Source organism: Erythrolamprus reginae, chromosome 2 (assembly GCF_031021105.1).
Source record: "Erythrolamprus reginae isolate rEryReg1 chromosome 2, rEryReg1.hap1, whole genome shotgun sequence".
Classification (NCBI taxonomy): Eukaryota; Metazoa; Chordata; class Lepidosauria; order Squamata; family Dipsadidae; genus Erythrolamprus; species Erythrolamprus reginae.
In genome coordinates, this window is record NC_091951.1 from 198,071,800 (window position 1) to 198,084,095 (window position 12,296).

Sequence of the window (12,296 nt, forward strand, 5' to 3'; positions counted from 1 at the left end):
TAGATTTGGAAAGTTCATTTTAACATCAGCCATTTACACTCAAACACTTGCCAATGATGGATAAGTAGAATTGCCTTATTGGTAACTACCTAGAACAGTGATGGCAAACCTTTTTTTCCTCAGGTGCCTAAAGAGTGTGTATGCACACTATTGTGCATGCACAAGTGCCCATACCTATAATTCAATGCCTGGGGAGGGCAAAAACAGCTTCCCCTGCCCCCCCAGAGGCCCTCTGGAGACTGGAAATGGCCTATTTCCCAATTTCTGATGGGCCCAGTAGGCTTATGTTTCGCCCTCCCCAGGCTTCCCTGGAGCCAAGGGAGGGTAAAAGTGCCCTCCACCATCCCTCCAGAGGCTCTCTGGAAGCCATAAACTCCCTCCCAGAGCCTCTGTATGAGCCAAAAATGAGCTGGCCGGCACACACATGCACGTTGCAACTGAGCTAGGGTTATGGCTTGCGTGCCAGCAGATATGGCTCCGCGTGCCACCTGTAGCACCCGTGCCATAGGTTTGCCATCATATGTAGTTTGCCATCTACATGTTTTCATCTATACCAGTGATGGCAAACCTTTTCAGGACCGAGTGCCCAAATCGGAACGTGCATATTCTTGCCAGAGAGCCAGAAACCTCAAAAGCAACTGCTGGTGTGCATGTGAACACTAGCCACCTGGTCTTTGAGTTTTTGGTGGTCACATGCATACTGGCTAGCTGGCCTTTGTGCGTGCCGGAATGCCGGAAACCTGAAGAGCAGGTGGCTGGCACATGCATGCACACAGGCTAACTGGTCTTTGGGTTTCTGGTGCTCTAGGATGCATGAAGATCAGGTGGCCAGCATACATGTGCAGTCCAAAACCTGAAGACCAGGTGACCGGTGCATGTATGCACACCGTCCACTTGGTCCTTGGATTTCTGATGCTCTGACATGCACAAAGACCAACTAACCGCCGCGCAAGCAGAAGGGCAGCTGGTGATGGCACAGATGCCCAAAGAGAGGGCTCTGCGTGCCATCTGTGGCATGTGTGCCATAGGTTTGCCATCATGGATCTATACCTTCATAAGTAGAAGGAAAAGTAAATTTTATTTATGAAGTAATAATCCTGAGAACAGACTCCTTGGAAAAATAACAGAGCACTTTCTTTCAATGTGAAATGCTAGTCTGCTTGGGTTAGAATAGAATAGAATAGAATAGAATAGAATTATTTATTGGCCAAGTGTGATTGGACACACAAGGAATTTGTCTTGGTGCATATGCTCTCAGCGTACATAAAAGAAAAAGATACATTCGTCAAGAATCATGTGGTACAACACTTAATGATTGTCATAGGGGTCAAATAAGCAATGAAGAAACAATCAATATTAATAAAAATCTTAGGATACAGGCAACAAGTTACAGTCATACAGTCCTAAGTGGGAGGAAAAGAATGATAGGAATGATGAGAAAAACTAGTAGAATAGAAGTGCAGATTTAGTAAAAAGTCTGACAGTGTTGACGGAATTATTTGCTTAGTAGAGTGATAACGTTCGGAGAGAAACTGTTTTTGTGTCTAGTTGTCTTGGTGTGCAGTGCTCTGTAGCAACATTTTGAGGGTAGGAGTTGAAACAGAAATGTGATTTAGCATGGAAGACATTGTTGTGACCCTTCGTCCATCCGTCACTGTCCTGGTACTTTCTAGGATAAAAATTCCCAGTCTCCCCAGTTTCCTAATTTGTCTCTCAGCCTCCCCAACTTCCATTGCCCAGAAATTCATTTAAAACATTTCAGCTGCTTCTCACTGCAGTGCAAAGGTGAAAGGAACATTGGTTATGACTTATACAGCACTTATAGCACCTTGACACCTTTGGCCCATGCATATCTGTCAAAAGACCAACCCTGATTGCAACTTCATCCCCTGATCTCCTCTTACCATCCTTTTCTGTTCTTTCTGCCACTGATCTTTGAATTCCTTCCGCCATTTCTCAATTTCATTCCTTTTGGCCCAAAGAGGCTAGAACAGAAAGAGGACTATTAGGTGTAGGCAACAGGAGAGAATGTAACATTAAACAGGTATTCGGGGGGGGGGGGGGGACCCACCATATGCTGAATTAACATGTGTGCTTGAAGAATCTTAATCAAACCCATGCCCTCAATTTTAACATTACGTTTCTATTTCACAGCCCCTTCTTCAAATGCAGTTGCTCCAGCCACAATCTCTTTAGGAGCAAAATTCTACTCCCATAGACTCATTGGACATTTAAAATATTTGCCCTTGCATAGGGGTGCATTATCTAAATCAGAAAAACGATGTACCTCATAATATTCTCTCAAATGCAATGTTCCAGCTGTTTCGATGGCTACATTCCCTGCCTTTATGTCATGCTCCATGACCATGGTGTAGAGGGTCTGGAGAGGCATTCCATTCTGGGGAGACAAAAGTATTGACCAACATGCTAGAATAGTCACGTTCTAGCTGACAGGAGGTAGCCATTTCCAGGTTTGTTTATTTATTTATTTATTTATTTATTTATTTATTTATTTATTATTTGGATTTGTATGCCGCCCCTCTCCGAAGACTCTGTCAGATCCAACATTCAATGTAATAACACCCCACTCCCCTTTTCAGCTGCTTCTCACTGCAGTGCAAAGGTGAAAGGAACATTGGTTATGACTTATAAAGCCCTTCATGGCACCGGACCAGATTACCTCAGGGACCGCCTTCTGCTGCACGAATCCCAGCGACCAGTTAGGTCCCACAGAGTGGATCTTCTCCGGGTCCCGTCAACTAAAGAATGTCGCTTGGCGGGACCCAGGGGAAGAGCCTTCTCTGTGGCGGCCCCAGCCCTCTGGAACCAATTCCCCCCAAAGATTAGAATTGCCCCCACCCTCCTTGCCTTTCGTAAGCTGCTTAAAACCCACCTCTGCCATCAGGCATGGGGGAATTGAGACCCTCTTCCCCCTAGGCCTTTACAATTCTATGCACGGTATGTATGTACGTTTGGTTTTTATATTAATGGGCTTTTAATTATTTCTAACATCAGACTACTATTGTACACTGCTTTATTGTTGCTGTTAGCCGCCCCGAGTCTCCGGAGAGGGGCGGCGTACAAATCCAATAAATAAATAAATAAATAAATATACAGCTTCTTAATGGTTTAAAACTTCAGGCTTTTGATCCTTGGCTTGAGTCTTGGGTAGTTTCCACACCGGTCACTTGTTAACCTGGAATTCTCACTAAGACAGAGTTCCTCAACCTTTCCAGCTTTGCACGCTGGTGGGAATAGGGGGGAAGAGGGGATGGGTCTGCATGAATGGTGGGAAAGCACATGTGTGCGCAGACCCATTTGCACAAGCGGTGTGCATGTGTACCTGCTGTTCATGCAAACAGAGTGCATGTGCACACGCTTGCACGCTGCTTCCTGGCAGGCTGGTTATGAACAGCTCATGGCCCAGTAGAGGGCCGTTGCCCAGAGGTTAGGGACCTCTGCATTAGGCTTAGTGCTTATGCATAAGATATAGTTTATGCTGACATCTTAATATGTGGAACAAGGATATCCTAATTAATTTTTCCAAGTAATACAACAACTTTCTGTGTATCGCTAGCAATGGTGCTTCCAAGAGATTGAATTTCTTTTGTTAAGACTGCCAACCACACAACAATGATTGACAGCAATTGCCATATTATGAAGTAAACCTGACAGTATGAAGTTTTATGAAACCTAGACCACTTCCAAACTATCCACTAACCAAATGTTCGAAAGTCGAGGAGTAATCTTCTGGCAAACTTTGAATGACTGAATGTTACTTAGCTTTCTTAATTACATAAGTTAAACTCTTATTGTTAAATGTAAATAATGCTTAAAACATCATTGGTATGAGGCTTTCAAAGTATCAAGAGCACATACATTTATTTAAAATGTTTCATCCAATGTTTTAGTGACTTGTCTTTTTATGAAGGAACGTTCATTTTGCCTCAACAACCATGATGGGACATTTTAATGCATGCTATTTCTATATAAATAATTGTTGCCTATACTTCTGTAATTAGAGATAAATTAATTATTAAGGTTGTTATTACAGTGTGGCCTGAAAATGAGAAGTTTACGTTCCTGCCTGTAAATATAAAGGGTGATTTAAAGAGAAAATGTTTATGTTTGTGTACAAACTCTATAACATTTGCACTAAAGTAATTTGATATGGATTGCAAGGTGAACACACAGAAGACAAAACCTGAAACCATTACCTGAGAAAAAATGATATTTCTTCCAGCATCAGCTATCTTCAAAATGTTCTTCGCAAATTCAATTTCTGCAAATAAACCAACACATGAAGGGATTGAATCTCCAACAGAAATCCATGAATAAATATAAAACTAAAATACAGTACTAGTCAAAAATGTTATAGAGAAACAAACAAAAAAAGAGCTGGTGGAGAAGATAGATATTCAGATAGTGAAGAAAGTTAAATATTTAGGAATTTAGTTAGGAGCAAGATGTGCTACTATTAAATAAGGTAACTATACGAAATTGTTACAAAAAATTAAATTAGACTTGGAGAAATGGAAAAATCTGCAGCGATTGATGATAGGAAGAATATATTGCTTAGACTTTTATTCTTATTTCAAACAATTCTGATAAAACTAGAAAAAAATATTAACTAAACAAAATGATATTAAAATATATTGGCAAGGGGAAAAAGCAAAAATAAAATTGAAACTGCTACAAGATACTAAACATAAAGGGGGCTTTGGATTGCCAGATTGGGAGCTATATTACCACGTCACTGCAGTTGTCTGGGTGAAAGAATGGGTAAATTTGAGACATAAAAGATTATTAAATTTGGAGGCCATGATCTCCAGCTGGGGTGGCATGCTATTTATGGTATGGCAAAAATAAAATACACGGATTCTTCTGTTAGAAATGCATTATTGATGGTATGGGAAAAGGTTAAAGAAAACATGAAAATATCAGTCTGGCTCTCTACAATGGAGGCACTGTTACATCCTAATGTAATTGATGTGGGAAAAATGATAAGATATAAAGTCATTTTGAATAACAAGGGGAACTCAAATGTAAACAAGAACAGATTTAGCGTGGTGGCCATATATGCAAATATAATAAAGATATGAGAAAGACGCAAGAATGTATAACTTTTATAAAGAATTAAGAGAACTAGAATCAAATACAACTAAGGACAGATGAAAAATTAATTTTAAAAATGTACAATTATTTATTATACTAAATTGGAAGAACAATAAGTGAAAGAAACAATGATAAGATGGGGTAAAATTTTTGGCTACCCAATAGAATTAGATAAATGGCAGAAACTGTGGGATAGAAATGGTAAGCTAGCAATGTCAATGGCCTATAAGGAGAACTTATATAAAATGTTTTATAGGTGGCATCTACTACCAGCAAAGTTAGCAAAGATGCATGAACATTTATCAGCTAAATTTTGGAAATACATTTCACTTCCAGGTTCATACTATCATATGTGGTGGACATGCTCAAAGGCAAAAAAATATTGGACTAAAATGAATACTTGGCTAGGAAAAAATGATAAAACAACATACATTTTTGAAGAGATATTCTTATTGGGTATATTATCAGAAGAATATGACGAAGGGAAAATATATTTAGTTTTACATGTATTAATGGCAACAAGAATTGTGTTTGCACAACAATGGAAAAACAAAGAGATCCCTACAGATGAAAGAGTTATAAAAAATATTAGAATGTGCTGAGATGGACAGATTAACACTTAAAAATAAAATAAAAGGAAGAAACAGAATATGGTACTTTTTGGGATAGGACTTGTTTTACCAATGGTTAATAAAATAAAATCAGAGATTAGAATCTAAAAAGATCCACATGATAATAAGAACTTTAGTATTGAAAATTTTGTAAGATAGATAAATAGTAATTGTATTACTATTTTGCAATTATTACTGATATGTTTATTATGATGATTAATGTTGATCAATATGGCATTTCTACTTAAAATTAGTTGTGTCCAGACAACACGTTATTCAGATATGAAATTTTTAATGTGATATTTTAAAAGTTGAATTAATAAAACAAATATTAAAAAAATAAATCCATGATAAGAGCAGGAAGCTTATTTCTGCTGAGCTAGATAAAACATCAAAATTTTAGAAATCTGTCTTTGTGGCAAAGTTTGTAAGAAGTGAACCCACTCTAATGCAAAGTTTTGCTTTTTTAATCTCATGATGGCCTGGGGGACAGTCTCATTGCTGAAGAAATCTGAAAGTACATTATCTGAATAGGTAATCTACGAGGGGAAGAATGATGGGATCAAAGTCATCTACTAGGTTTCTATAAAGCATAGATGTTGACAAAAATATATATACTTACCATAAGTAATACGTTTGTCTATCCAATTCAACAGCTCTTTGATGTATTTGCACCACATTTTGGCATACCTTAGGGCTGCTTCTACACCACCTTCACATTTGATCAGCATCTCATCAGCTTCTTCAACTGAGAAAATTAACAGGTTGATTTTAGATCACAGCCAATGAAATCAGTATTTTCATTAATGAAGGGCTGGTCTATTAATAGTTTCAGAATTTCTTATTGCCCAAACAGAAAACATGCACCCTTCTAGCGGTTGCTGAACTATAACTAGAAAATCTCTCACCGTTGAATAAAATGGCTGAAGCTGTTTACTGATGTTCAGCAGTCCTCCCTGAAAGGCCAAAGGTCTCACAATCTGAGTAAATTTCTTGTGTGAGGGATATATTTGAATCCTAGACCTGAACCCAGAACTATTCTGGCTAGAGTAATCTAATTTTGTGAAACTTCTTCTCCGGTAACATTGCACTGCTAACCGGGGCATAGAAAACCTTTGCCAGACCACTTCTCAAATACAGCTTGTCTGTCTGAAATTCACACTGTATATCAGACATTAATACAATTAAGCAAGTCCAGAGATATTTCATGAGAAGAGTACTCTACTCCTCTGTTCACAATAGAATATCTTATGTCACCAGGCTTGAAATGTTGGGCTAGGACAACCAAGAAATATATATATATACAGCTTTATTTTTAAAATGATATTATACAGCTTCAAAAATATTATACAGCTTTACTTTTAAAATGATAATCAAGATATTTTATAATTTCTTTGACAACACCTTTCGTCATCAAACTTAGTCCTTCATAACTTCATAAGATCAGACTAAAACTTCAACTACTACAGTCTCCAGCTTTTCAAAATAGTTAGTCAATATGGGACCTAGAATCTAAATATAGGATTTGAGGGCAATGGTCTGTAACACTTTTATTCCACCATCTTCATTGCAAAGTACTGGCAAAAACCAATACATGGTTTTCAAAATGAAATGAAATCATCAAAATTCATGCCAAATATTTCAATTAAATTCTTCCATAGATACCTGACATATTTCCTGGATCCGCTGCTTCCAAATTTCTTTCATATTTACAGAAAAGTTCATCTGCCTGCAAAATAAAAATACCGGTATGTGGATTTTTTTAAAAAAATTATTTTAGCAGGAATGAAACACACTTCCACAAAGTTTGGTACTCTCCAGACATACTGGATTACAAAGCATACATCAAAGATAATATGGAAGAGAATGTATTAATTAGATAAATAAATGATCATAAATAAATAAATCTTGATCAGTCACTGACAGAATTACAGAGAGAAGATGATCATATCCTTTTTGGAGGGCGAGACGTACTTAACTTTTGTAATTTATTAGTCGGAAAGCATTTTATGAGCTTTTAAAGTAAAAAAGCAAATCAATATATTTTAAATAAAATGAATTTGCATGTACTAGCCACCAATGAGGATGATACATTTTGAAGCCTGCCATGTTATCAGCCTTCCCATTTGACAGTCCTTCTATGCATTTGTTCATTGTCTGTTGAAAGTCCACAGATGCTCAGATTGCATTCAGCCAATCACTGGTCAGTCTGCTAGCTAATGGATGATCAGAAAATTATGACCAACTAGAGGTGGTTTTGTTTTAGAGTTGACTACAGGTAATCTTCAACTTATGACCACAATTGAGCCCAACACTTCTGTTGCTAAAGTAAGAAATTTGTTAAGTGAGTTTTGCCTCATTTCACACTTTTCTTGTCACAGATGTTAAGTGAAACACTGCTAATAACCTGGTTGTTGAGTGAATCTGGCTTCCCCATTGACTTTGCCTATCAGAATGTCACAAAAGATGATCCTGTGCTCCTGAGACACTGCAACCATCATAAATATGAATTGGTTGTCAAGCATCCGAATTTAGATCACATGGGGATGCTGCAAGGCTTATAAGTGTGAATAATGGTAATAAGTCATTTTTTTTAGTGCTTTGAACAGTCACTAAAATAATTGTTGTAAGTTGAGGACTACCTGTACTCAGAAGCCCAAGAATGAACTCACTAGATCAAGGATGTCAAACTGGCAGCCCATGGGCCGGATGTATCACAGGCAGACCATGGCCACCCCATCTTTCCCCATGGGAAAAATGCCACAAAATATCATATGACAGCAACGTGACGCAGCGAGTTTGACACCTGTGTACCTGTGCACTAGACTAATTGAAAAGCAATTTGAAAAAGAAAGAGGGAAAATGTATCTGACCATTTCTAAATCTATAAATAAGAAAGCTACTTAAGTTACATATACTATATGTTCCTTTCCCTACGTATTGGTAGGAAAAAAAAGAAAGCCATATGATCATTCATAATTTAGGATTTGAATCTTTTCTGATTGCTAGCAAAATCAAAACGTCATGATATAAATGAGAAAGAAGAAAGAAAGAAAGAAAGAAAGAAGGAGGGAGGGAGGAGGAAGGAAGGAAGGAAGGAGAGAGAAGTGCAAAAATACTATGCAGTGCCCAACTTTTCCATCTTCTATCAACAAAGGATTCCAGATTTCATCACCTTAATATCCAAATATGTGTGAGACAGTCCTATTAGCAGATGCATGTGTGATAATAGTTATAACTGAAAAAAAGTCTTAAACAAATTATGTCACCAACTAGATGTGGCAAGTGTATTTTCCTAAAGAAAATTGTACATCCCTGCCAAACCCACAGTTGGGTCAGATCTTGAAATGTATCTTGCAGAGGAAATATATATATTTATTCTTTCTCAGATGTCACAAACGTAAGCAGCACACATTGTTATTATTATTATTTAGTCAGAATTAAGATAACTTTTATTTTTACCTGTACTATTACAGGCTGTGAGTTTGAAGATTCATTCTTGTTGTCATCCTCAGCATAATCATTAAACATTTCAATTGCCCTAGAAATTGAAAAAAATCAATAGGAAAAATTACTTAAAAGGCAAAATGCACTATTCTCCACTAGTACAAAACAGCACTGAATGGTTCGTACCATTGTTCAAAGCTGGGAGATAAAATTGAACCCCAATGTAAGACAGTGAGTCCTTCTCTACTTATTATTATATTTACTATCATCTAGGATTCTTTTCATCTCAATTCACCTCAACCACAGCATCACCTCTGTTATAGTTGAGGCTTTTCTATAGGGCTGAACATATTGACAACTCATTCCAGTTCAGGTACCTTTTTGCTTGTGGGATTTAGCTGGAGCAGTTTGGTTTGGCCTTTCATTTTCTTTTTTCCAGCTTGTCTCAGGGAAGCCAAACTTGGTGGTGGTTGTCCACATTTTAGTGTGTTTGGGGAACATGGTTTGCTCCAATTGGTTCTTGAAGTTACCTAGACAATGCTGGTATTTATTTAATCTGAGATGAGTATTCATGACCATTCTCCTTCTCCTCTTCCTCCTCCTCATGATTGGCCTCAACTATGACATAGATCAGTGATGACGAACCTTTTTTCTTCAGTTGCCGAAAGAGTGTGGGTGTGCACTATTGTGTACGCAAGAGTGCCCACACTCATAATTCAATGCCTGGGGAGGGCGGAAACAGCTTCCCCTGCCTCCGGCAGCCCCCTGTAGGCAAGAAATGGCCTGTTTCCCAACTTCTGGTGATCCAGTAGGCTCGTGTTTCACCCTTCCCAGACTCCAAAGGCTTCCCTGGAGCTAGGGGGAGGGTAAAAATGCCCTCCCCCATCCTCTGGAGGCTCTCTGGAAGCCAAAAATGCCTTCCCAGAGCCTGTATGCGTGCCAAGATCAGCTGGTCAGCACACATATGCACATTGGAGCTGAGCTGGGGCAATGGTTCGCATGCCAGCAAATATGGCTCCGCGCGCCACCTGTGGCACCCGTGCTATAGGTTCGCCATCACTGACATAGATCATTGATGGCGAATCTTTTTTGGCTGAGGTACCAAAACTGTGCACGAATGCATGTGGGTGACCACACCCATAATGCAACGCCCTCCCCACACACATGTGCAGAGGCCTCACTAAAATTGTAGAGCTGCCCTACTACTTACCTTTGGATAGTTGCAACTAGGCCTCCCACACCTTGGCCCATTGCTTCTGCAGCCTGCAAGGCTTTCCTGAAGATCGATGTGGAGCTCTGTTATCAGCTGCAGAGGCCTTTCCTAAAGGTCTTTCCTGAAGGCCTCTCTAGCCAATAATAGAGTTCCGGATTGATCTGGAGCTCTGCTATCGGCTGCAGAAGAAATGGACAGAGTTGTGAAATGCCTGGCTAAAACTGTTCAAAACTGAAGAAGTTCCTGAAGACCGCTGACAGCAAAAAGGAGGCTGGGGCTGAGCACACAAGAGAACATCTGGCTGGGCCATGTTTTGCCATCCCAGGCTTCAGGAGGCTTTCCTGAGGTCTAGTGAGAGTGAACATGGCGAAAAAGAAGGCTAAAAATCAGCTGGTCTATTTCATGGACAAATATAATAGGAAGTGTGATTGCCATTCTTAGGATATACAAAAGTGACTATATGAATCTGATACAGTGGTACCTCATCTTACAAATGCCTCTTCTAACGAACTTTTCAAGATACGAACCCGGTGTTTAAGATTTTTTTGCCTCTTCTTGCGAACTATTTTCACCTTACGAACCCAAGCAGCTGCTGCTGGGATGAAGGGGTTTCTTTTCCCCCCCTTTTTTGAAGAAAGAAAACGGAGGGGCTGCTTGGAGTAGGAAACATTTTGCAGAGAACAACGTGCTTGCAAAGGCACTGAAAGGGTGTCTTTTTAAGAAAGAAAAGGGAGGAGGGAGGGGCAGCTTGGGGGAGGAAAGATTTTGCAGAGAACAACGTGCTTGCAAAGGAACTGAAAGGGTGTCTTTTTAAGAAAGAAAAGGGAGGAGGGAGGGGCAGCTTGGGGGAGGAAAAAATTTGCAGAGAACAACGTGCTTGCAAAGGCACTGAAACAGTGTCTTTTGAAGAAAGAAAAGGGACTTCCTTTCTTCCTTCCCACTCACCCTTTAGCCTAGCCTTGCTTCTTCCACCCGCCCCCTTTAGCTGCTCCTCCCTGCCCTCTGTTCGCCTCCCTTCTAAAGTTTGGGATTTTCCTGAAGGATTTGCACGCATTATTTGCTTTTACATTGATTCCTATGGGAAACATTGTTTCATCTTACGAACTTTTCACCTTACGAACCTCCTCCTGGAACCAATTAAGTTCGTATGATGAGGTACCACTGTATATGGATGTCACCGTTGTTATAATAAAAAGACAGGAACAACTAGAGAAGACACATTAAAACATCAACAACATCTTGAAAGGAATAAAATTCATAATGGAAGAATAAAATAACATGCTACCCTTTCCAAATATTCTTATCAGCAGAGGAAATGGCAGCAAACAAAAATCTATTGTAAAACTAATCATACCAACCAAGTGCTCCACTACACAACCTAACTTTCCACAAGACAAATTGTATAAGATGATTATTCAGACAGGCACAAACACAACCGAGAACACCATAAAAAAGGAAACGTATTGCCTATACACCATCTTCCAACAAAATGAATACCCATGCAATTTTTTCAAAAGTGTCTGACTATTCAATTCACTACAGTACAGTCAACGCAAGCTATGAAAAGGATGCCACTACCATACATCAAAAAGATCTCAGAAACAATCAGTGACAACCACATGGCATCAGTATAACACACAAATGAATTAAAACCCTCCAAAACATCATAAGTAAATCAGACGTCCAGTAGTCAAAGAACAAAAACAGGAGGCATCTACAAGATGTAGATGCCTCCTGTTTGCAAGGGCTGTAACAGCCACTACATAGGACAAATAGGCCAATGAATAACAGATGAACACATGAACACCAACTAGTAGCCAGAAGACAGGATGAAAACTTCTTATTTTCACAACACATGGACAGACTTAACCATAGTTTTATTTGGAAAACTATAAGCACCTAACACCAAG

General features: G+C 39.1%; 1 protein-coding gene across 6 annotated transcripts in view; it reads right to left on the reverse strand.

Annotated features, from left to right (window-relative positions):
- GMIP (GEM interacting protein) overlaps positions 1–12,296 on the reverse strand; it is a 79,855-nt gene that overhangs the window by 39,359 nt on the left and 28,200 nt on the right. For 5 of the 6 annotated variants that reach the window (XM_070741088.1, XM_070741084.1, XM_070741085.1 and 2 more), the window contains exons 3-8: positions 9,189–9,267; positions 7,392–7,455; positions 6,349–6,474; positions 4,218–4,282; positions 2,288–2,398; positions 1,905–1,985 (exon numbers count right to left, since the gene is read on the reverse strand). In XM_070741088.1, coding sequence (XP_070597189.1) covers positions 1,905–1,985; positions 2,288–2,398; positions 4,218–4,282; positions 6,349–6,474; positions 7,392–7,455; positions 9,189–9,267 — 526 coding nt within the window. Of the gene's footprint in view, positions 1–1,904; positions 1,986–2,287; positions 2,399–4,217; positions 4,283–6,348; positions 6,475–7,391; positions 7,456–9,188; positions 9,268–10,383; positions 10,463–12,296 lie in introns of those variants that run through there. The other variant, XM_070741087.1, reaches the window with a different exon arrangement.